Raw genomic sequence first — 27,348 nt, forward strand, 5'->3', positions numbered from 1 at the left:
GAGCAAGGTAGCCGCCCCAGCACTGCGAATATGAAAGATGCAAGGGAAGGAGTAGGGAACACATGGATCGAATCTCACATTGAGTTTGTGAGCGCTGATATACCTCATCATAGTTACCACGTTAGCAAAGACTAGGTGTTGAGGATGGTGTTTGTTGCCTCTTGAAACAATATTCTGTGTCAAGTTCTGAAACCTTGTCGAGTAATATTTGAGCTTCACTGCCAGCAGCATAGAGCTGTGCTGTGTCCCCAGGATCTCAGACCACCTTTTGGAAAGTGAGTCTATATGTAGGTAAATATAGACAGCAGACTAAGAAAAATACAGGGAAACTGTGAGCTAGTTAAGGACCCTGACCTATTTCTGGTATTCAATGAATTATAAATACCATTCAGAAAACTACAACTTTCCTTTCCCCCATATCCATATATATTACTCTATTCTAAAATCCTACTTGAACATGTTTGCTGAGACGATATGATAAATGCTATTTTCAGACTTCTATTAAAGTCACTTCAAACCTCTTCATCAGAAACAACACTGAACACTAGATAGTGATGTGTATTGATATAGCAAGACATGGGATGCAATTTTGAGACAAGCTGTCTTTGTGAAAAACCTGTATGGATATCACCTCATATACTGGCTTTGGGTAAAACTTAATGACTGTTTATAAAAAGAAGAATACATTTGAACATTAGACTTTGGGAAAGGGATTAGTAATTTGCATTAATGTTTGCCTAATTTAATTTAAATGTTCTTCAGAACCACATACGCATGTGCCAGAAAGAGCCATTAATAAGACCAACATGCAGAGATCCATATAAGCGCAGCCAACAATGTTGACTGAAACTAAACTTGAAAATCCAGGGCACTGATGCACAATATCAAGCAATAAAACAGCATTTCTGTGGTGATATTTAATTTAAAAAGAAGAAAGAGGCAGGGGAAGATCAGGCACTGTCTGTTTTTGAGGATCAGCCATTCTGCATTTCAAAGCGTCGATCCCTGCAATATCCAGGTTACTGTGCTAGAATCTCAACTATTATATAGCAGTTGTAAGAGAGGGAGGGCAAAGATGTGTTTACTCAGTGATTAGGGCCTTAGAATAAGCCTCTAGCTCCTAGAGAGACAGCTCACCACTTATTCATTTGGACCAATTCACAAAGCCTAGAAAGATTAAACATCCATGCTGAGAAGACAAGCGAATGCAGACGGTGAAAAAGAAATAAAAATTCTTTAAAAACTCTGAGATGACTTCATTATTTTTTCCACAAGGAAACTTTAGGAAAGTGTTTAGTTAGAGAAAAACCCACATTGACCTCTCTCTAAACCCTTAATCTTTCCTTTGTGGTGGCACTGCTTTGTGGTAAGCGGATGGCTTTGCTCTCCTCTTTTCACTGGTAGCGGATAGAAAAAAAAGGCTCTTGAGAAACACTTTTACTTCCAAAGAAACAGCCCCATGAAACTGTTAAATATGAGTTTCCATACAACGGAATGTTTCAAAATATGTACAGTTTTAGGCTTAAAGATTTAGGGACAAATTTTAGTAAACAGAACAGGCACATACACAATAGCTGTTTACACTGAGGTACTTTACAAGTGAATGTAATTTTTGTTGCATCAACAAATCTTGCCATGCAAAGACTAAACTCTATCACATATAAAAGACGGTACTTGTGTCTGACATTTCATCCAAAATGTTAAGGTCGGGCATAGGCACACTGCTAGGACAAACGAAAAGAGGTAGCAGGAGGAAGTGAAGTCTAAAACACTATTTTGAAAAATCTTAGTGGAAGCCAGGGACAATTTCCCCTCAGAAAAATGCATTACTGCAAAAGGCTCATGGCTTGGAGTTTGTTGTTGTTGCTGTTGTTGCGTGGTTTGTGTTTTGGTTTTTTTACTAACCCATGGTAGTACGTATTTATAAGTAGGTTTTTGTTGGGTTTATTTCAAGCCTTTGAAAAATCAGTGTAAATTCTAGGATTCTGTGATGACTAATACTGGGAATTTTTTAGTCAATACTAATCAAATAGGCTGACTAAACTGTTGAACAGTCTGAACTTCCATAGAAACAGCCTACTAATAGAGCACTAGTCTGTTCTGGCTTGGATTTCTCAAAAATACAATGAGTCAGGGGTTATATACTCAGCATAAAATCTTAACCACTAAAAAAAAAAAAAAAATATCCAGTGGTAGACTAATGAACCAAGATCTTAATTTTTCCTCCAGGTTTTATGCAGTGAAAGCCAATTTAAATGAACAAAGGGACACATTTGTACATATTTAAGCCTTTGAAGTATACAATTTGATCCACCTCTCTAAGATGATCTTGGAGATCATATGATTAGCCTTTTTGGACACAGCTACTCTATCATGCACAATCTTTTTTCCCTAAGCAGACTGCAAATCTTCTCTAATACCAAGGTGATCTGAACTAAACTGTAGCCCACAGGTTCCTAAAGTGAGAGTGAGGCCTACAAGAAGGCTGGGGAGGGACTTTTTACAAAGGCCTGCAGTGACAGGACGAGAGGTAATGGTTGGAAGCTGGGAGAGGGCAGGTTTAGACTAGATACAAGGAAGAAGTTCGTCACCCTGAGGGTGGTGAGACACTGGAACAGGTTGCCTAAGGAAGTTGTGGATGCTCCATCCCTGGAAGTGTTCAAGACCAGGTTGGATGGAGCTTTGAGCGACCTGGTCTAGTGGGAGGTGTCCCTGCCATGGCAGGGCGAGTGCAACTAGATGATCTTTGATGCACCTTCCAACCCAAACCATTCTATGATTCTATGAAATCTTCTGATCTGATCTTCTGTATCATACATGACATAAGACATCCCTAAACTAACTCATAATTTAATCTTTCAGTAAAACATCTAGTCTCAAAAAAACATCAGTGACAGAGAATCTGTATGAACCACAGTAAGCTGCTCAAATGGCTAACTACCCTCCCAGGTAAAGCTGTGTTTTATTTTAAGCTTGATTTAATCTACTTTCGTCTTCCAAATATTTGATCCTATTATACTGCTGTATCTCTGTTTCAGTAAATTCAACTTGTAGTGATGTCTTACACAATGAAAAGAATATCCAGTAATTAAAACAACTCAAATAAGATCTACAAATCATAGGCTTTGAAAAAAGGAGGAAATGTAGAGTGTGGCAGACAATTTCAATAAACTTTCATTATTTAATATCAAGTACAGAGAATGCTGAAGAGAGACCCATACCCAGGACTAATCTTTCAGATGTGAAAGATGAAGCAGAATAAAGGGTGTGTAGGCACACAGTGAGACTACTAAACTGGTATGTTTTAGCAAAAATTTATAGAAAAAAAAAATATCCAAAAGTTCAGAATTAATTTAAGAATGAAAGGACAGACTGCTAACACACACATCAGACAGGACTGCAAAGAAAATGTAGGTGACTAACACAGGACTTAACTGGAATTTATGTACTGACATCAGCCATAGCGTAGCTGCTTTACTCTCCCCGGGGAACCTAGGGTTATACCTCTATACCTGTTCTCTACAGATTCAACCAGACCATGTAGATTAGTGTTCAGGATAAATGGAGCCTGCAAAGTAGTAATTTCTCCATCCAGGATCCTGAGACAGCTCAACTACAGATGCATTTTCAAAGCATACCTAGGACACACAATATGATAAAGCCCCTTATAAAATGTAGGAGTAGCAATTTGACTTGAATTTGAAATATGCCTGGAGTCAAAGTAAAAGGTGATGTTGCAGCTGTACTCCTCGACATTGCCCAACAATATTTAGGGAATAAATGGGGGAAAAAAGATAACAAAGACTAAACCAAAAAGCTGTCCTGCAACTGGGATTCGGAACCTCTCTCTATATGAGGCAACATCTAAAAGACAGCCTTCAAATTTCTCTTCTGAGACAATAAGACTAGAGAGCAGCCAACGCTGTGTCTATAATGTGCTCTAACAGAAATCAGAATAATTATCTCCGTGAATCTTTTTTCTGTTTTAAGTTCTGCATGAATAGCTAAAATAATGATGCAGGACAGTTTTCTGAGTTACACAGATAAAAATGATCCTACAGAAAGCCCTGTATGAAGGAATATTCTGCTACCGCCAGGAAAAAAAAAAGCTTTTATTTGAACATGCCAAATCACAGAAGAAGCGTACTTTCTTCCAGGGGTTCAGTAAAGTACCCATATGTGAGAGGGATGGTGCTGCCACTAAATTGAACCTAAAATACAGAATTCAAGAGGAAGAAAAACATGGTTCATTTTCAGTATGCAGCAATATACATTGAGGTGATAATAACAATCTGTGCTAAGAGAGATGTTTCACACATTTATTAAAAGTCAGTGGACAGAAAGGTTGAGAGAGGAGCAGGAGGTGTTCTGACTGAGGTATATAAAGATAAGAGCTCCCGAAAAGGTAAACCAGATGTCTTTATTCTTATAATAAAAGAGTAGCAACCACCTATAAAAATGAAAAGGCAAGCAAGCTTCAATAAAAGAAAATACTTTAGTATTATTAAAGTAAATAGCTCAGTGAGATTCAATATAGAGATTAAGATCTTGTATTAATAACAATACTGTCCTAAGTTAGGATAAACCCCCTGATGTTTGAGAACACAAGGCACCCACAAACTGCTTTCAGTTGCAAAGAAACCTCCCCCAAACATCTTGTTTAAAACTGTCCATTATAAGATTTCTTCCATGGCATCAGGTCTAGCAATTTCTATGATAGCATAGCTACTTGAGCAAAAGTAAATCTGTGCTTCATAAACTAATGTAACAGAGAGACGCTTCTTTCCAATTGGCACAATAAGTAGAGGAATCCTTTCACAAAAGAACAACTTATTTGTTAATTTAATAAACATCTGTCTCTCTTTCTCTTCCTGACCTAATTAAAAAATTTTTTTTTCCTTGTGTTATATATACAATAAGCCTTGGAAATGAATCCACAAAGCCCCTAACTATTAGGCTGCAGGCGGTAACTGGGGATTTCATTGCCAAGGACACTGCTTGTTGAGGCAAACCTCTCTATCTTAGCTATTGTACTTTTGTGCTAAAGAGATATACAGGTTTTAAAGTAGAGCTACATTTGACCTTATTCCAACTCTCCTGCCTAAAACTGGCACTTATCATGGTAGCAGTTGCTCTAATGGAAAATGAGATACCCATTATGTATGTTAACTATCTGAAAACTTGAAAGGAAAAGCTATGATAATAAAAGCTAAACAAAACATAGGTAACAGACAACCATTTAATATTTTTTTACACAGTATTTCTTTTACAAGTTACATTTTCTTAAACAACTGTGAATTACCATCCTTTCCAACACATGAAAAGACATGAAGCTTTAACAGAACAACATCTATTTTCTTGAAAAGAATTTTAACCCATAATCTGTGTTTAAAACACATATTCTGACATAAGGTAATTATCTTAAAACAACCCAAATTAAAATATTTCTGCAAAAAGGCTTCAAGTTCATATATAATGGGAGGGAAAAAAGTATCCACAATATAGATTAAAAACGTAGCTGATGGTTGCCTCACTAGACCTGAACTGTAGAGTGCACCTTCTGCTCTGGACAGCGTTGAGAATTTGTCAAGAAAAGGCTAAGATCTCTGAGCACTCAAGCTGCCAAGTGCTCTCAAATTAAATCAGTTTGAAGCGGTTTTCATTAAGATGGATTGAGTGTGGCATCGTGAGAAACACTCTATCAAATGTAGTGTTTTACTTAGTGATTAAGTATATACCAGTTGATGAAGCTACCCAAATCCTTCGTAATCCCACCACTCCAATAAACATTTAATGAGTATATAAGTTCAAAAAGCCTAGCAGAGGATTTAAACCTTCAATCTTGTTTTTATTTACTCTTGGAACTCAATTTCTCACTTCAAGTGAAGAATGCTGGTGCCTGAAGCTCATCTGTTGCCCTGGTAAAATTAAGTGCCCTCCATAGTATAAATTAGAAGACAAGACATACAGGTTGCAATTTTTCCTAAGCCTTTTACTTTTACTGATATACATATTGAATTATTTTATGAAATGCAATTATAAAAATATAAAATAATGTATCCCTTTCCTCAATTATGCATTCCAGGACACAGTACTGAAAAAATTTGTTTGTAACAGAAAAAAAATAGTAAAAATAAGTGGTATTTATACATTTTTATATCTTTGTTTAAAGTCAGAATGTTACAATAAAAATAATGTCATTCCACAGGGCAGCTGGTGGGGGAGGAAGCTTTCAAAAATTTAAGGCAACATTTGGAAAAAAAATAAAGAAGAAAGCCACAAAAATAATACTTTCCTAAATCTTTAATTTTATCCTGATGAGGATCTGGTCTGAATACATTGCGAAAATATTAGAAACGTAAGGTGACATGAATTTCAGATGTGCTATGTAAGTAGCATAAGAAGTACTTTGAGTATTAAAAAACTAAGTAACTGCACTGCATTAGTATCAGATTTATAGGTATAAAAAATATTTATGAAAGCTCCTAATGAGCTCTCATCCATTCTTACACTGATCTGCTGTCCCCCATTTCTGATGAAATGACACAAAGTGAACTTCCTAACTCAAACATTTTTCTTGTTGAATTAGTATGATTTCTTTTAAACATGCACTAAGGTCCACTTTAATGAGTTATTACAAACTAATACTTTCCCACTGAATTATTATGTATCCATTTATGCTCTGAAATCTGCACAAAGACGCGAAAATATTCACTAAACTTGTGTGTGCACAGAACATGTGTTAACTTCAGCTATACAGTGTAGATGGATAACCCTGCGCTTACCAGAACAGCCCCTAACATTGCATAGCTGTTCCTTCCAATATGAATAACTACAGGAAGCCAAAACATTCTTCATTTTAAAATTAAATGTCTATCAAGACAACAAAAAGTAAATTTAAACAGCATGATTTTCTTGTTTGTGTTTCAGCTTTATCTATGCTTAATTACGCAAGGGTTTGGGTTTCTCCTCAGTGAGTCAAGTCACCAAAACTTAAATAAACTATCCCCGTTCTAATTTTATTAAAATATTGATTTTAAAACTGTGCATGGAATAACAGAAACTTGAGATGTCTGACTGGACATACAGGAAAACTAAATAACCAAACCTTAGTACTGGAATTTACTTGGCAGATAAAGGCTGTACAAAGAAAAAAAAAGCACACTGTATTTCAGAGGCCTTTCAACTTAAATTTACAATTTCATTAGCCATCCTTCAAAGGAGTTACCAACATGCATCGTTGAACTTGTCAACCACAAGACTCACAGTCAGTGTTATCTGGTGCTTGGACACCATTATTCCAGGAAGAAAAGGGAGGGTGGGGGAAAGAAGAAAAAGAGTAGCTCTGAGGACTAAAGGACTCCAATAAAAATACAGCCTGAACGATTAGGAAGCATGAGTTATTCACTGTATTTGCAACAACAACCGAGTACTTTAGTCAGTCAACTAAATGAGTATAACTCTTCACAAACGATAAAACCAAGATAACTCCAAAATGTAGTTTACCATTTTTAAAATACAGGTGAAACACTTACAGTGATTTCCATTCTCTCCCTATATTAAATAAAGTAGTTTTAATACACACTTACATCTCTAGCTTTCCCATAGAAGGCTTCTTGAAAAGCAGCCTCTAATGATCCAATAAAATAAACAGGATGGCAGTCACCATATCTATTTGAGATAAAATTTCAAATTAATCAACAAATTATAAAAATAAGTAATTTTACCTCTTCATATATTCTGTAATTACAATGCATTGGCTAAACCTTTAGGAAGGTGAAGTACTACATTTTTAAAGGACAGAAGGGAAATATTTAGAAGCCATCTGTCTCCCAACATTCAAAAGCTCAAACTAACTACTACCTTACAAATTTTGTCATAAAAACTTTCTGTTTACATACATAAACACATTCAGTTCTATATAATTTTAAAATCATAAATTATTTCATCTCTTTATTATATTCTTAAAGGTTAATTGAAAGCTATTCTTATATTGCACATTAATGCATCTCATATATATAAACGAACATTCCATCACAGAGGAGTGAAAACAGAAGGCGTATAAACTTTGTGTTACTTTGCAGTATATTAGTTTGCAGCTTCTACCTGTTTGATGAAACATGGCAGCTGTTTAACAATGTAGCATTTGGTGGTATTAAGTTTTTAAAAAACCAGCATTTCTATATCTTTTCGAAGTAGGGACTTATCTAACCATTTCATTACTGTGAAAACTCTTATTGCAACTCTACATATATTTTTCAATATTAATCGGTTTCAGCTTTTCTGTTTCTGTGTATCATATTAAAATTACTACATATAATCAGAGCCTTTATCATCCTTCTGGACCCTTACATAATTAAGTGAGGACATTATTTAGTGGTAAATTAAATAAGGCAAGAATCTGTCACTAACTTGCACTGAGAAGTAATTTTATTTCAGAAACAGATCTAACAAAGTTAAAATAAATTAGACTAGGATGTCTAAATATGCTATGATCCCACAAGAAAATACGTATGTTTGATTTATTTTTTCCATTATTTACTAAATTTTACTTAGTTTGTAGCAAGAACTGCACAGCTAATAGGCTAAGCTTACCTTGAAGAAAACTCTGCTGTAAATTGTAATAAGGCATCTCCTTCATTTTCAGCATTTTCTGGCACTTAAAAAAATGAAAAATATAAATTAAATGCAACCTTACGGAAACAGATATTAATATGCAAATTCACTTGCTTCATAGATTTTTTTTTTTTTTTTTTTTTTAAATATTGACAGCTTACTGAAGTCATGAAAGACTATCGACTATGAACCTTTGGAAGACATGAAATTTCCCAACGCTCTCAGGAATATATTCAGGCTTTCCAAACAGTAAAATCTTCAGGTCCAGTGTAATGTGATATATCACTTGTTCAGAGTTAACACTCTGGACTTACTTTGATACATTAAAACAAAAGGACTGGCTTGAAAGGCTTGACCCACTATATTGCTGGTTACTTTTCTTTTTCTTTCTTTCTTTCTTTTTAAACTTCTTATACATAATGTTAAAGAGTTTTCCCTATTATTACGTATATCTGCTGTCAAAAACTTCTAACGTAATAACACTAACGCAAGATTAAAGTAAATAAAGGCTAAAATACATAGAATTTTCAAAACAGGGAAGCAGAAATCTAGTTATCTACAGGAACACTTGGTTGGACAGCACAATTTCTCCAAGTTTAATTATTATTCTTCAATTATAAGCTAAAAATATAAGGTTAAAAAGCTTCCTCCACAGGGAGACGCTTTCCCAGTTGCCAATTATGCTTCCCTTATTTTCATTTGATACATCCATCAGACATGACACTCAAACAATTCTAACACTCCTACCAAAAGATACTCTCCAGTTTCTTATTATGCAGATCCATCATATCTCTTTGCCCTCACTGCTGCTGTACAGTCACCAGTTAATTGTACAATCACCAATTTATGTAATTAACTGTCAACTCTTACTCATTGGTGATTTCCTCAAGGCAGATGATGCTACTCCAAACATTTCTCCATCATCAACTCCGAACTCTGTAGCATCTTCAAAGTCATCTCCATCACTGTCACTAACCATATGAACATCAGTGCATTGCTACATAAAAACAAAAAACAAAATCGACCATAAGTCTCTATTACAGACATCATCTTCAGTGAAATACGAAATACACACATAGTGAAAAATACTTACACATTTCTACAAAAACACTTGATATACTGCATTTTCCTATTTCATACAGCATATATCAGACTGCTTTTTATAAATAAGACCTAATTTTTAACAGAAGCCTGGTTGACAGAGCAATATTGTGTGACAAAATGCATTATTAACTAAGGGACTGTCTCTGTACGCACATAGTTGAGCAAATTTTATCTAAAGTTAACGCTGTTTTCCATCTAATGGTATTACAGCTGGGTTAACTGCATAAGAAAGAGTGAGAAAAGCCACATGATCTATTAATAATTTTAGACATCCAGACATTATCTACTTTAGCAATACTTGCATGTCGGGGGACATGGTACTTGCAAAGGTACCTACTTATCATATTGCAACCTCTGACATACAAATTTAGCAGCCGTAGTCCTAACTTGACACACCAGACTACTGTATTTTGAATGACAGGCTGATTTATTTGGCATACCAATATAAAGAAGAAAAATCAACATTTTTGTGCAAGAAGCTAAGGTCCCATCTTTACCTACAACTCCCACTGTCAGATCTTTTGGATTTCATGTTCTCTGAAACATAAACCAGCTCAAAACCCCCTTGGTTTTAACTATTCAATATTAACTTGCCTCCAAATCAACTTCTTTTCATGAACAACTATTCCAGCTTCACTTGACCTAGAAGTTACGGTGATAGTACACTACAGAAAATCTACATGAATCCCTGAAGGTGCAAGAAAGTGTATTACAGAACATGAGATTCCAGCTCTAGCATGCAAGTGACCACAAGAGGAGCAAAGAGTTCCAAACATGCTGGCTCCCTCTCTCCAACAGCTACATATAAAGAACTTCAAATAAAGAACATTTACTGAATCAGCTAGTCAACAAGAAAATTCTACAAGGTGAACAAACTCAGATCATTTTGAAAGAATATGTGGTGGGTTGACTCTGGCTAAAATGCCAGGTGCCCACCAAAGCCATTCTATCACTCCCCCTCCTTCACTGGACAGGAGAGAGGAGAGGAAAAAAAAAAAATAACAACAGGCTTATGGAGTTGAGATAAGGACAGGGAGATCACTCAGCATTTACCATCATGGGGAAAACAGACTCAACTGAAAGGAAATGTAATTTATTACCAATTAACTCAGAGAGGAGTAATGAGAAATAAAACCAAATCTTAAAACACCTTCCCCCCACCCCTCCATCCGTTCCTGGGCATAACTTTGATCCCGATTTTCCTCCCTCCTCCCCCCAGCGGCACAGGGGAAAAACAGGGAATGGGGGTTGGGGTCAGTTCATCACACTGTTGTTTTCTGCCGCTTCTTCCTCCTCAGGGGGAGGATTCCTCACACGTTTCCCCTGCTCCAACGTGGGGTCCCCCTCATGGGAGAAAGTCCTCCATGACTTCTCCAACGTGAGTCTTCCCACAGGTTCAGTCCTTCATGAACTGCTCCAGCGTGGGTCTCCTTCATGGTGTGCAGTCCTTCAGGAACCGACTGCTCCAGCGTGAGCCCCCCCACGGGGTCTCTAGCAGCAAACCTGCTCCAGCGTGGGCTTCTCGCTCTCCACTGGCTACAGGTCTTGCCAGGAGCCTGCTCCAGTGCAGGCTTCCCACGGGGTCACAGCTTCCTTCAGGTATCTACCTACTCCGGCGTGGGGCCCTCCACGGGATGTAGGCAGTCATCTGCTCCACCGCCCATGGGCTGCAGGGGGACAGCCTGCCTCACCATGGTCTTCACCACAGGCCGCAGGGGAATCACTGCTCCGGCGCCTGGAGCATCTCCTCCCCCTCCTTCTGCACTGACCTTGGTGTCTGCGGGATGTTTCTCTCACATATTCTCACTCCTCTCACTCACTGCAATTACTGCTGTGAAACAACTTTTTTCACTCTCTTAAATACGTTATCACAGAGGCGAAAAACGCTGTCGCTGATTGGCTCGGCCTTGGCCAGCGGCGGGTCCGTCTTAAAGCCGGCTGGCATTGGCTATATCTGACATAGGGGAAACTTCTAGCAGCTTCGTTCAGAAGCCACCCCTGTAACCCCCCTGCTACCAAAACCTTGCCACGCACACCCGTTACATTATGAACTAAAGCAGCAACAATACATAGTTACGCTGGTAGATCCCAGGAGAAAACAATAACCATGTATTTAATGTGCTAAGTGATCCAGGTATAGCTAGAACAGCACTGACTGACCATCCTCTAACTTTTAGCAACTATCCAACAGCATATATCCAGGCTTGCATCCTGACCACACTTCACAGCTATGTCTTGCCTACTCAAATGAGCTGCATAAATTGAAACATATCCTTTTTGTGCAGCAAGATAAATCTTATGTGCTATAGTTCTCTACTCAAAATGGTAAGAAAAGTGTGTGGAAAATGGGAAACTGCTTATACTAAATTAATTTTGAGGAGGGACAAAAGCATTGCTAATTCTAATCCAAACTATTCGTTAGAAACAACAAAATGGGAGTTTATACAGTGTGCAAACGTCTCTTTCTGCTGATACTAAAAATATATGTTTCAGCCTCCTATTTAATTTGGAGTATTTTTCAATGCTTACTGTGGCTTGCTTTCTTTGGTTTTCATATTTTTCCTCAAAGAATCATTTACCCAGTTCCTTACTTCATCACAATTACGCATTACAAGAATTGTAAATGGATTCTTTTAAGGTGCAACTCTATTGACAATAGAAGGGACAGTGGCCATTGCAAAATGAGATTACCCTGCTTCTTCCTAAAGTATACTGGCAACATAAAGATGATGTTCTTACCTCCTCTGACTGCTCCCTCGTTTGTACAGGTGAAGATCGTCTTCCAACTGTAAGTCGATGGCAAGGAAAAGTGAGTCCCGATACAGCTAGAGTCATCTACAAACAAAGCAACGATTGTTTATTAAAGCCACAGTCTCAAATGAAGGTTGGTTATTTGGGGTTTTTTTAAGTTTGCTTTGAGATTCAAACTGAAGACTGCACTGCAGAAGACCAAACTAATTATACAAACATAAAGAGAGAAGCCTGAAAAACTAAAATGATTCCTTACACAAAATCATTCAAAGAAACATCAACTGAATTTTAAAACAGTGTATGCACAGAGTATCAAAACAAACGAAATGGAACTGCACACTCAGAACTGTCTTGAACTGTTGAATTCTCCTAAATCAGTACTGAAGTTTGAATCATTATTTATATGTGGTAACTTTTATAGTGGTATGCTTTGATGAAGTCAATGTAAATTTTTCCTTCCTAATCAACAAGCAAATGTTACAGTGAAGATGATAGGTACTGATACAACTAATTAAAAACAGTAAAGTCATCTTGAAAAAAAAAAATATTATGTGGGAAGAACAGTTTATCAGCAGACATTGTAAAAGACACAATCACAATGGCTACTTAAAAAATTACATTTTACCTCCATCTTGGTCATTAGTAATGTCAAAGGTATGTGCCATGTTTCTCATGTGAACAAGGACGTACAGAAACCCAATATTGCTGATGAAACTGCAGTCAACACAGACAGGATAGAGGTTCGTTAACCAGCGCCAACAGAAACAGCACTTTTGCCTGTTGCTGTATGCCTAAATCTCAACTTTTTAAAACTAATGAGACAGCGAATGGAAAAAAGCTAGTATCATTTGAAAGACAAAATTATTAGATGCCTGCAAACACACAACAATATTTGAAGATCTGATCCTACAATGCATTTAAAAATGTACTAATCTATGTGACTAAAAATTAGAATTGTCCACTCTTCTATGATCAGAATCATCTGTACCATCTTTGCATTTCAAGCATCCTTTACACCTCTCTTTGTACAGCATAAGCGTACACCTGGCCTTCTGCCCTCTTCTGGAAACCACATCGGTCGTGACCAAGTGAGGTGATGACCACAAGTAGAATCTTCAGAAGCACCTAATCCCTACCTTGATAACTCATGGGCTAAATTTACAACGTGAATAGTTCTTACATAAAGATAGCCAATTCATTTTGGCAATGATAAAAATATTTGATGCTGTACAATTCTTAGTGACATGGAGAAAGATACTTCTGGCTGTATGTTTAAAATATTGTTTCTAATTGTTCTTTCAGAAGCAACACAGAAAGGACAGAAAAAGATTTTCTAGATCCTATAAAAATGATTACTATTTTTGCGAGGCACAGAGTGAGACACTTATATTACATATTTCAGAAATACAGCATCCTCCTAATTAGACTGTAAAAACATTAAGGTAAAATAAATTTCAATCATCCTCAACAAAAATCCAAGAATAAAGCATAAGTCTTAAATTTCATTTACTGCTATGAGCACTGAAAATACCCCATTTACTTTTATACATAATTCAGAATGACTTTATCACTTGTCTGCTAGAACTCAACAAAGATTTAATTCAGGTTGAAGCAGGCTGATTAAGCAGACTGGTTACCAAATGAACGTTAACCTGTCCGAACTAGCCCACTGTCACATTCTCATAGCAAGGTTAAACAGAAGTTTAGCTGCATAAAAAGCCTAGCTATCGTCTTAAAGGAAGTGAGTAATAATACTGTGGAGCAAACGAAATATTAAAGATGACATATAGGTCGAGACCAATTACCTATGAAACTCCTGTGACAAGAGCATAAGAACTGTATTCTCTGTAATCATCCATCAGTTTATTTAGAATTTTTATAAGCTTTTAATAATAACCCCCCCCGAACTGTTACAAAACCTGAAACTTTGCCCTGTAGTTACCACACTGTATAAAATACTCGTAAAACACACACACATACCCACTAACTACATGCAGACTGAAGTTCCCTATCTAACAGTATCAAATACCCTGACAGCTGCCTGGAAAGGCTCCCCGTATCTTTTACGTACACATTAAAGAAAGAGAAGTAAGATCAAGCAGGCAGTTATTGTGCTGCTTCAACACTTGGCCCAATAGCAGGGTGTTCCGGTTCCAATTTGCAACCCTATATTATACTGTCAAAGCGTCTCTCAAAAATGGGCCAACAGCAGAAAGGGGTTCAGCGTCAGAGCATGTTTCATCCTACTCTCCAGACAGTTGCCGGAATGTTGGCTTTTTCTGCACATTTGTGTGAGAAATCACCCTCCTCTTTGGCTAGTTTTTGAGAAGTTTTTTTGCAAAGAAAAGGCTAGGACAAAGAGAAGCTCTGCCTTTCATTTCAAAATAATCTAGCAGCATGAACGCTTCTCTAGAATTAAGTTATCTTCATTCTAAGATAAAGGAGAGAGTCCTCTCTCAAGACAGACTCCTGCACCAGAAAGTTTAATCTTTATTTTAGAAACCACAAAAGCAGCACCACTAAGAAAAGGATTACTTTCCAGGCAGCTCAGTCCAACGCCATGGACAGCAAACCTCAACTTTGACCAATATTTTGAATGCAGACCTATTTACTGATGGGAGCACCCACTGAAGTGTCTCAGTGGCAAGAACTGTTTAGGTGTCAGGCTGCTCTTGCAGTATTTAGAAAGAAAAAACTCCAGACAGTGTTGCAGTACGTTAGATATACAAATTGCTGTGTCGCAGCCATTTTCCCATGGGAATGGACAAAATCTTTTTACCAACTCCAAATCTGAAACTGCTGGTTTGTAGCCTGAGTACCTGATTATCCATATTCTCAACTAATGAACACATCTGATTGTGCAAAAACTCAAAAGTCACTAACTTTTCAGAATATTTTCTTTTCCTGTGTGAAAATCACCATTATGCAAGTACTATAGCTGCAGTCAGATGGCTTTCATGTGCACAAGAAGCGACATTGAAAGATGCATATGCAGGACTCTTGTCACCAATAATGAGCTAGATATAGGTTACAAAACAAATAATACATTGAAGCAAAAATAAATAAGACTGTTCCATTTTTCTGGGCAGTAAAGGTACACAAGTGCAAACCCTACTCAAAAGGTCTCACAGATGAAAGGCACAAGAGGTGGAAAGTGAAACAGAATCAGAAACAGGCAAAATGACTTGCAAAAAGCAACTCAAGATGATTATTGAAAAGCCAGATCTCTTGTCCAACACTGTATATAGACTGCTTATGCTTGTTGAAAGTTTAAGTTGTCTCCTATTTGGCTTCCTACAGCCTTTTAAGGAGAAGGACAATAAAACTGAAGCCTTGAAACACTCTACCTAAATATAGGTAGAGTGGCAGCAGGACTGTCCTTTTAGGAGACAGCAGAGATATTGAATGGATGGCTATTGGTATGCAAAAAGGTAATGGTATGACCCGGATCAAAAGTGCACACAGGATACTTGAAATATATTTTAACCACTCAAAGGAAGACCACTACCATCCCTTACAATTTAGAGAGGAGAAAAAAAAAAAAAAAAAAGAGTCCAATGCTCACTTGTGCTTTCCAACACTAAGACACTGAATTTATTTGTAAATGTTCAGTGTAAGATGATTCGTATTTCAATTGCCAGCATTAATAATTGAGGGATAAAGTTAAGCAACATCCTTTCTGATCCAAACATGCGGGATTCTTTGCCAAGAACCTTCCAGATAAACCTAGAAATATTTGCCAAATCTGGAATGAGACCAGGTGCTTTAAACAATAGATTATTCTTCCTGTTAGAAAGTATAATTTTTATGTAGGAGCTTCTAGAAATACCCCTTAGAACAATCTAAAAAGACTATTTTTTCAAATATTTCATGATACAAATACGTCTGCAGCAGGGAAAGAAATCATTGAGAGCATGTAACTCCAGAGTGCTGCTGTCACATGCTCAGAATAATAGGAAAAATTATGAGTCCATAATCTCACAAGCTTGCAATCTAGAAAGAGTTTGTTGGCACAATTTGCAGACTTCTGAAATTGCAAAGGAAGGAGCAAACTCAGTTCCTCTTCCCAGTGCAGAGATATTTAATCAAGACACTGAAGATCTGAGCAAGATAAACAGCAACAGGAAGATGAAGGAATGATACCAGCAGAGAACTGCAGCTCCAGAACTCTCTCCTCTGAGAAACGCTGATACAAAAATTATAAGCTCAGTGTATTGCATCGGGAAAGTAGTGATTGGATATGACAAAATGGTCTTCCTCATATTCAGCCACATGCTGATGGAGAAAAACAGCCCTTCAAAAGAGCTTCTAATGGCAAACGCATCTAATGAGGAAAGTATGAAGGCAAGCTTTAAGAGCTTTCTAATACCTTATAGATTATAGCTGGACATCCAAAGTGGCCAGTGTAAAGCAATAACCTGTAAAGAACTGGACCTTCTTCCCCAGCCTCAACTATCACAGTCATTTTGGAAATGCTCCATGTAAATACAGACTCAAGTCTCTCTAGCAATCCAGTAATCTGTAAAAAACCACAAAGACAGCTCTTCTTGCCACTAAGCTGCCTGTATTTAAGTCAGAACATACTTTAGAAAATAAACTATAGTAGGAAAACAGGCAGACCCTTGAAGCACAGAATTTACAGACCTATCCATTAGGCCTGTTACCATCTCAGTGCTTATCATTGTAAAGTACGGCCTTTCCAGAGGAATGAGAATGACCTGCCAAACTGCTGCCAAGAGTCAATGATGTTCAGTAGAACAGCTTTCCTATCAGCTAGCTCTGGAGCAAATCAAATTCCCTACGATGGTCATCAACAGGAGGAAACTTCCCCAGGAACTCCAGAGTTCACAGGTGCAGTAGGCAAGACAAGCCTGCAAAACGTCACCTTGAAGAAGATGAGAGCCACAGATATGTAATGGACTGGCTTTGGCATGACTTGAGGTGGTGTGCTGTTCACAAGATAATTGTCATCAAGGGACCTCTTTTCTCTAAAAGGATGTAGCTCTCTCAACAAGAACCACTGAAAAGAAGAAAGCATAAGTGATAATGTTTAAAGAAAGTAGCAATAATGATTTATTTTGTGCTTTTTGTTAAGTATTTGATTGATACAAGAGTAGTGAGAGTTTTCAGGTTTTGGACTGTGTGGCAGTTCTGCTTGTTTGGTTTGCTTTAATGGGCATTAATACATCTATCTAAACATACAGGTACTTATCACTGTTACTGTTAACCAGGGCAAGTTATTAAATGTAGCCCTTCAGCTGTACCACCTGGTAGCTGTCAAAGTTAAAAAACAGCTTTTGACTGTTTAAAAGACCACTTAAAATGAGAAAAAATTTCAGTCATGTAACAGGGTAACTATCTTTATTGTTTGAGCTCAAATCAAAGAATCCTTTCCAATGCACTGGAGTGGTATTTTTCCATAGCAAAACATTTTCTTTTCTAATATCATTTTTTGGACGTAAGATTCTTGATAATTTGCTCTCAGAAATTCAAAGGTCAAACTACAAACCTTACAAAGCATCAGAAGAAAATTCATGGAACACTTGATCCGTATAGAAAAAAAGAGATTTCACTTGCTCATGCACAGCAAGTGAAGCAACAGGCATTAACTGATGATGGCAAACCTAAATCAGAATAAAGCACAAAATCCTTGCAGTGGACATACCTGCTGGATATAAGGTAAAAAGATCATAATAAGAAACGTAATTTCTGTATTACTTGACTGCTATGAATCAGTCCAATTATTCTATCAGCTGTATTTCTAACACAGAACTACGTCTAGCTGCATGTAATCTACTTCAATAGAAAACTAAATGGGGGAATTATCATAGCATGATTTCCTCCTGAGGTAAAGGAAAAGAATCCATATTTTCTGCCTTTAATACTCAGAGATAAGGTAAGCAAACAAAATTCTGGTGTACACACACAAAAAAAAGCATGTTTTCCGATACTTGACTCTCCTTCATAAATCTCCCATAAAAAGCAGACTAATTCCCAGTCCTACTCAAGGTCAGCTTGTAGTGTATTAGGCAAAAGGAAGTCTTAATAACCTGCCCTCCAGTTCTAGCATCCTGAAAAATAGTTTGGTAAAATTATAGTTCTAGCTTTCCAGCTGCACTCACTAGCACAGCTGGATGGAAGAAGCCACAGAAAAATTTTCCCAAAGATGTCACTCCATGTGTAATTGCCAAGGAGATACATGCTTTCTAATGCATCCTTTCAGACTCTATAATGTTGAACGGGTAGAATTCAAATTTGCATATATTCAAAGGTGTGGGTGGGTGGGTTTAGCATACAAAGTGCATAATTTAGCCTTTTGGGTTTTATAGTCTAAAGCAGTTAAGGAACACCCAGATTGCCCAATCCCAGGTCATCCAAGAGGGCATCTCCAATTTCTCTTTGCTCTAACTCTTGTAATTAGCCCATCTATCTCTCTACAATGAGCACCACATCCAATCAATTCCAGAATTATACTCAATGTTCTGGGTATTGATAGTAATCCTGGTGAAAACTGGCAATGCCTGTTTCCTTGTTGACGAGCCAGATGAAAAAAATTAAGCCCACAGAGTATCTGTGCTGAAGATAAATCTGCTGTTAGCACGTACTGTAATATGGAGTTCTGGCTGGATAAACAACCTCCACAAGTCAGTAACTGCAGTAGCTCTCTTATCTCAGTACTGGTTTGAGAATGTTTTATGCCTTCGCTGTTACCATTGTGCAACCAGTGCTCTGCTTAAGCAGTAAGAGAAGATTATCTCCAGAAAAATACACCAAAAATATTATTACTCACTCTGTGAAGTCAAATTTCAACAGAGATTACACAAACATCTTGAAAACCAAAAACCTTTCTTTCGCTCTGGAAACAATAGCAGTATGTGAGCAACACGCAGAGTATTATTTAAAACACTGTAAAGTCATTGTGAGTAAAAAGTTATCTAATTAAATAAGAACAGAAGTTCATGCTAAGCCTGAAGAACCTTTGAATCAGAGCTGTTTTAACAAGGTGAATTCCACCACAACTACAAACTTCTAATCACCCTCAAAGACTATTATTGCAGTACATATCAACTCCAAAATCTAACAAAAATTTATGCCCGCTATTTAGTACTTTGGCCATAATTAACTTGTCAATATTAGCTAGTTGTGGTTTCATGTTAGAAGCAAATATATTAACAGACATGGAATTGACATCCCAAAACATTATTTACAAATCAAGAGGTCATCAGCTGAACAACAGCTCTTTCTGGAGGTTGCATATCAGGCTGTAGTATACATGTGGAGATTTATAATATACATATGTCACACAAGAAAGTCTTAATCAGAAGTGAATGCACTGTTGCCTACAGACTGAAACCTAATCTTCATTCAAATATCCATGTGACAGCCCTTTCACTGTGCTCAAAATACAAGTTGCTTAGCTTTTTCATTTACTGGTTTACTCACTGATACAAGGCTAATGTATAAAGAAACAAACACGATTGAGTACATTCCATAAGACATCATGTTCGATTATTCAAAATAACTTAAGACAGAGGTGCCCATACAAAAATACTCAATGACTGGCAGGTGTCCCCACTGCGAAAATTTCACTTCCATATAATTTGATCCTTTTTGTTGTTGGAGTAATTACTATGATGCCTTTTTCTCCTCATCAGGTAAGAGAAGGGGCAAGGAAGAAGCTTTATCAAGCATTTCAGTTTTCCTCTTAAACTTAATATTCTGTTATCTGACTTTTTGTTATAGCATAAACTAATTCCCTGAGTATGATAAATATCAACCACACTATAGATGTCTGCATGTATGCATTTTCTTGAAGCTAGAGGAAAAAATCTGGCCTGCTTTGAAGACAACCATATGAAGTTTGAGAAGGAACAAAAAGTTTGAGAGGGAACGTTTCTGTCCTAGTTTTTCTATTATACTCTATATGCATATGGAACTACTAGCTGAGTTTGGGTACTAGGCATATTAGGGATGAAATGCTTTCATAGCCCAAGTGCACCAAGAGTAGTAAGGTAATAAACAAGACAAAACAATTAATCAGTTTTCTACATCTTGGCTGAATAGCATGGCTCCTGCAAAGGAGCCTTTCCATATCTCCACGTTCAGTCCATTCTCTACCCATTCAGTCAGAGTAGGTAATATTGTGATAAATGAGAAATTCTCTTGCTGCTTAGTCTACACAAACTTCAGTTTAGATGTCTGCAAGGCACATTCATCACTGCTAATCCCTTCTTCTTGATGAGCAGATCTCAGAAGAATTCAAACAAGTTCATTTCTCTTGGACCAACAAGATGTCATCTATCTCTTCTTACTAGACAAAGTAAGTTCCCTGTTCAAAAAGATTACCATACTAACTATGCAGAATGGGAAATCAGAGAGAAATACTTTTTCAGCAGGGCTAGATGAAGACACAGACCTATGCCCCAGACCTCAGGTTTTAAGTCAGAACCTCAGGGTGATCTAGAGGACTGCAGACCAGTTCAACCTAGCATTACTCCCCAGAAAGAACATAGGAATGAATTATAAAACAATCTATTTGAAAGCCTTAGAAAATAAGTTATTCTGCTTACCATTGGAGCAAGACTGGTCAGGCTGCTCCACAGCTGAGGCTGCTGCTCCCAGCTCACTAGCATTTCAATTTTCCAATTTTCTTCTGTAACCTACCCTTTTTGAGATTAAAGAAGCAAGCAAAACATAAAGCAAGGAATATTTGTGTGGTGAAAGGGAGACAGCAGTTAATGTGGCATATGGAGAAAAATTAAAAGTGTAAAAGGCAGGGAGGAGAGGTAGAGCACGTGAATGATGGCAGAGGAAGTTTGGCTTCCATGCTTGCAATGTAAGAGTGGGAAGGTTTCCATTATACAAACAGCTGAAGAAAATAGTGGTTTCTAAATGCATTCAGCACAGCCCTTAAATATGAATATTGAAGCAGGGGAAATAAGAGTACATTAATTTTTTGCAGTTCTCCAGAGAATATCAGATGGTTCCACTCTCTTTTCTGGTTGGACACCCAAACTTATAGAAACCAATCCATGCAGGAAGGAGATGGTGGACGCCCAAGCAGCTCATATTATTTCTGAGGATACTCAAGAGTCTCATCATTTCAAGAAAAATGATGCTATGACATGAGAGATCATTCATACTAGGTTGTTCTTGCCGTGGCTCTAGTACTCAGTGTTTATCCAAGCATTATTAACAATGTGTGGGCAGCCTGTTGAGCTCAGACAAACCCTCACTAAATTCCTTGGGAACAAATAGGTGCTCAACACTGTCAAACCCATCACTTATCACTGTATAATTATACATTAAATAACCTATCTTGTTTTCAGTGTATAATCTCACCAACTCGAAGTGACATAAGATTTAAGAATTCCCACGTGTCCATGTTTAAAAGTAATGTTTAAAACTTCAAGAGATTAAAGGTTTTCTGTGAATTAATGTTCATCTTTTGCTTTGCTCTTTTCTCAAAGCTAGCAAGTATTCTTTCATTAGTAATAGACTGTAAGATTACTTCTATCCATACCGAAATATATTGTATACATAAAACAAGTGTTAATACAGCAACAATGAACAAGTATCCCACTGTAAAATGAAGGTACATTCCAATTTTAAAAAGAAGTCTATCAAATGTATTTTTTTGAAATTTACTGAAACAAGTGCGCTTTTTTTGTACTATGAAACTAATTATGAGACTCAGAGATTCACTATACAGGACTGAAGAGCTCTCTTCAGTCTATACTGGTCAACAAGACATTGCTATTCAAGTTTAGTACATAATTAAAAAAATAAATCAACCAGCCAAAGCCTACCTACTATCACATAAACCCCTATCCCTTTTTGAACAACAATAAAAAGCAGATGTAATTCTACATTAGCCACATCGTCTTTTGACATCAAATAGCATTAGCTGGGGAAAAAACAGTCAAGTATTCTCTAGGTTTGTTTGTTTTACTAAACTATTGTACAAATATTAAAATGAACAGAAGAGTTTAAAAAATTTGACAGCCCTTGAAATTAACTTTCTCTGGAAAACAACTTCATTTTCATTATGCATCTTCAATAAAAAAAAAAATTCTTGGCAGGTATTCAACATTTCGTTTTAAACACTAACTGGAGGAAAAAAAAATCTCTAGGGTGGAGTGTGTTCAGGTTATAAATCAGCAATGCTTATTTTAACTCCTCACAAAGTGTTGCTGAGATAATTATGGCTGACAGCTTTATTCAAGGTTCATTTCACTTTTTCTACTATTTTTCCCCTGTTAGAAGTTCAGCAGGGCCCATGGGAAGATCCACCCCTCACACCTGTTAGGGTTCTTCATGTTACTGAGGCCAGTTTGGACATGTCACTTCACATTAGCATTATGCCAGCGCGCTGTGACAATTACTTATCGCAGGTTTAACTTGAAAAAAAGTTTCTAATCCAGCCACAAGAACAGTGTCAGAGTACGTAATTTAAACCTGTCAACACAGGTTGTAGGAAATTCATTCCAAGGATTTCAGTGATGTTCCCATGGCAGATCTTTGAACTATAATGAAGATTAAAATCACAAAGGAATGCTATAGAGTTAAAGCACAGAACTCAAAAGTTAAAAAAGATCTGAACTGAAAAAAAGAGTTAAATATTAATATATTTTAAAAATTTGATAAATTCTTTAGATTAGGATTAAGAGATTGCTTTGCTTAATTCTCCAAAATTCTTCTGCAGCTTATTACAAAAGGCTGAGTATTAGACATATGCATCTTATCGCTTCTGCTGCAGCATAAAGCACAACGCTGGGAGATCTTTACACAATGTGCTGAAGGCAGCAGCACAGTGGAGATGCTCTGGAATTGACTTGTGGATAAACAGCACATGGAGCAGGAGGAGGAAGGCCGGAGAAGAGTCCACAGCACAGTGAGCAGGCCACTTGTGTCTTTCAGACACCAGATGATGCAGTCACAACCTCAACCACAATAAAGCAAGCTTCACAAAACACTACTGACAGTCTCTGTACAAGCTTGAGAAAAAGTTGTGCCTGGTCCTCTGGGAACACCCAGCTCTGGTACACTGGTTGAACACACAGGCCAATTTTTGCTACGCTTGCTGTTAATCACCAGCCGTATTACTGTGAATCTATCACTCTTGTTTGCTAGCTGAATGAAAGAGAAAATTATCCCTGGTTTTGATTATTTCTCATTTGATTAAGCCTAGTTAGGCAAATTAGGAATTAAAGCAGAAGGACAGATACTGCAGTACTTAATGTTGCTTCAAACCACAAATATATTTAAAGGAAACGAAAGGAAAATAATACTTCCTTGTACAACAGATTCTACTAAGAAAGAGATATACTTCAGAAACTGAAATAAATGCCCATGATCACTTACAGAGCTCATTCTTTTTCTTAAACAAAAACTGTAAATATCAAAAAGGACGAAAAATCTGCCAAGCCATTTGCAGCTATTTGAAACACGGGGTAACAGAATTAAATAAATGCTGAAAGACCTGGAACACAGTTAAGTACAGACCATGGGGCTAATTGTGGATCTTGAGTTAATTACTTTCCACTGATACGTTTTCTCAATGGTCTTTTACATCAGTTTTTTCTTTCCTCGGTCTGAACCCCAAGGCAATTCAGCGTGCTAGCCTCCAAACTCTGGGTGATTCATTGTGTACTTCTGCCTTAGGATTTTTAGTTCATGCAGAGAAAGCCAGGCTTTCACATCAAGTTGATGTTAATGTGCACTGACAAAGCAACAGTAAAGGAGCTTCATGTTTGTCACAACGTGCACTCTTTAATTTAGTAATTGCTTTATACTGATATGCAAATAATGACACATTTCCCAAATTTCCAGTTCCTCAGCAATGCTTTCACTAATTACTCAGTGGTTAAAACTTATGCATGTAAATTGGTTAAGTGAGTTTATTAATAAGTACACCTGTGTGAACTGATCTACAAAACATACATGCCCAGGGACAGGTCATACTCACTGTACATTCCTGAGTATCTCATGAATCAAAAATAAATATTCTCTCACCAAAACAAAATCTATTACAACTAATGAAGTGTTATTCATAGATAAACTGGGATTCCTAGCCTTTCCCAAGCTAGAGAGAGATTGCCTTTGGGTGACAACAAATACTAGGAGTCAAAGGATTCATTGATTTCATGTTACCAAATGAAAAGAGAATCAAGGTAAACAAAAGAAAAGGTCTATAAGAAAAAGGACGAGAGTCCATCTAGTACCTGAAAACGTGGGAAAGAGTCAGCATCCACTCATCCATCAGTTCTCTGAGGACAATCATAGGCTCTGCAGTCTGCTTATGGTATTTTGTGATACTGCTTACTCTTACTTTTGATACTCTAATGGTGACTGTGAAAAATTCAGGTGCACTTAACATGGATTCAGACTCATAACAATTGCAAAAACACTAGAGTTAACCTGTCTTCCTACATTTCCTTTCCTCAAAATTCTTCACAGTGTAAGGGCTGAAAAATAATCAAGGTACTAACATTCTTCTGTTTCATTTGCGGTCTTCTGTGTTGAAACACAGCGTCTGCTAAGTTTCTGATATTTCTTTGAGTAACGGTATAACTGCCATAGAAGAGGGTATAATAATCTTGTTTGTTCTAAGATTGATCACAGATCACCTATTTTTTACTATTCAGAAGATAATACAAAACTGTTAAACATATTTTTAAGGCAAGAAAGAATTGCAAGCAAAATAATAAGCAACAGTATAGACCAACAACCAATTTGATTCATCCAGATCACATATTGCCCACAGACATTCACAGATACATCTTGGGAACTGCTTTGCATTCACAAAGAGTATCAGTCAAATACTTGGCACGTTTCTGGTCTATGGTGGGATGCCATTTACTTCACAGCATTGTACAATGCTTTGGATGGCAAACAGAAGAGTGCCTGGATATGTTTCCAGTGCTATATAATTCCCTGGCAGAGTTCAAGCAGTTGTGCTAGCAACACTGCTTCCAATAAACAGTTCAAATAGACTGTTAATGCTGCCTCTTCTTCCTGAATATCACTTTTCGAACAATTGGATTTTTGCAATGTTAGCCTTTTGAAAACATAGTGTTACTGACTCCTAAAGATGAGCTTCTGAAAAGGATGACTGTTTATTTGCCATTTCCCTTTCCTAGAATATAGGCAAAAGCCTTTAACTCTTTACATCAGTAGCACTAAAAGCACTGAGTACATAACCTCCACAAAAGAAAAGGGTTCAAATCTAGAAATAATGAATTGTATTAATACTAAACAATATTTTAGTGTCCTTAAATGGTAAGTTGTTGGGTCGGGGCGGTTGCAGGTAAAAATGCATTAATTTAATTAATTCAGTATAACTTCATATTGAATATGCTTGGCTGATATAGGATAGTTTCACGTGTGACAAGAAAAAGATAAAGAACATCAATAACCAAGAATTTAAGCATTTATAAAGGGTCTTTCTATTCTGAGACCTCTAAGAACTAGACAAACATGAAATATTCCCAACATTTTTGACTGGATTTTCTTAGCCATCCAACAAAAATAACATGGCCAGTTTCTACCAGAATCCAGCTGAGGCCATGTAGCTACTTTTCTCTGACTCTTATGAGAGTTCAGCACTAAATCTCAGGCCTCCTTTTAGAAATGGGAAGGCTTGAGTTGCTTAAGTAAAGCTTTTTATTAAATGTCGTAAGTAAAGTCTGCAGAGCTACAAATCTGTCTCAGGTCTATGTTTTGACCACTAGGCAGTAACCATGTTTAGAAAAGGAATTCAATCCAGTGACTGCTATTGAAAACAGAGCTCTTCTCTTGTTTGGTAGAGGAAGTTACCTGTCTAAAATAGATTTGTCAACTAATATTTTCTTGGTTTCATGTTTTATCAACAGTTTATTGGACTGTAACAAAAAATTCCCAACAGAAGACCTCATCAGCTCCGCTCTAAGCATTAAAAAAGTTATCTATGGAGTAATTTAACATTATTTAAATACCACCTTTTTTTAAAGGAAGCATTTGAGACTATTATATTAGGCTCTGTACACAACTAGAACAAACCCCAAGCAAACTTTTTACTCACGTATAAAACAACAAAAATGATGCTGTAATTTTACATAGCTTTCTTCTGCTATTACATGGTGAGACCATGTACCACACACTTAAGTAAAACTGTTTACAGAGTCCTAAACACCTTCAATCTGTTGCAATGGATTTTCGTACATCTTCTAGTGAAGCTGTGCTCTGCTTATATAGTGGAGTTTCATTACAAAGAAACAAGCACCACTGTGATAATCCTCCAGGAATAATGCAATTACCACTTATCAAACAGGTGTCTGCTGTATTCCAAGGAGATTATCACTTCCTATTCTGCTCTCCAAGAGCACAGAATAAAAGAGAAGCTGCTACTATTAAATGACTGAGGAGAAAAGGAGTCTTTGATAATAGCTCTTGCTAGGTTCTCTCAGCAGGGCATGAAGCAAATGTAGTCCTTCTATAATATCCTGACACTGAAATGAGTATTTTAGTTTCTGCAAGGTGAGTTAGAACATCTAAATAAGACCACTCCTGTTAACTGAATCTGAAGCATCTCTCTATCTTTCTTCATTGAGTACTCTGAGAGCCTCAGCACCTCCTGCTTTACGCCAAACCATGCCTTTTGTAAGCACTCCTGAAAAAGGAACTCTCTGCTTGCTCAAGCAAAAACTGGCTGCAGGACTGCTCCACCAAACATGTTGTCATTCAGAGAAGTTTCTGTGACAATACAGTTTTGATGAAGGTACCAAGGGTTCTCTATGATGAAGGTCCAAAAGTGTAGAGAATGAGAACTTTTTAACAGAAGACAGTTGTAGGTTAAACTCCAGCTGAGTATAATTTGACCAGCAAAGGCAATCATTC

General features: G+C 37.1%; 1 protein-coding gene across 1 annotated transcript in view; it reads right to left on the reverse strand.

Annotated features, from left to right (window-relative positions):
- Positions 1–27,348, reverse strand: part of FAF1 (Fas associated factor 1) — a 172,689-nt gene that overhangs the window by 47,862 nt on the left and 97,479 nt on the right. Inside the window, exons 9-12 of the mRNA XM_086463159.1 lie at positions 12,460–12,555; positions 9,487–9,613; positions 8,596–8,659; positions 7,590–7,671 (exon numbers count right to left, since the gene is read on the reverse strand). Coding sequence (XP_086319285.1) covers positions 7,590–7,671; positions 8,596–8,659; positions 9,487–9,613; positions 12,460–12,555 — 369 coding nt within the window. The remainder of the gene's footprint in view (positions 1–7,589; positions 7,672–8,595; positions 8,660–9,486; positions 9,614–12,459; positions 12,556–27,348) is intronic.

The sequence above is a fragment of the Leptosomus discolor genome, chromosome 3 (assembly GCF_034619465.1).
Source record: "Leptosomus discolor isolate bLepDis1 chromosome 3, bLepDis1.hap2, whole genome shotgun sequence".
Lineage (NCBI taxonomy): Eukaryota > Metazoa > Chordata > Aves > Leptosomiformes > Leptosomidae > Leptosomus > Leptosomus discolor.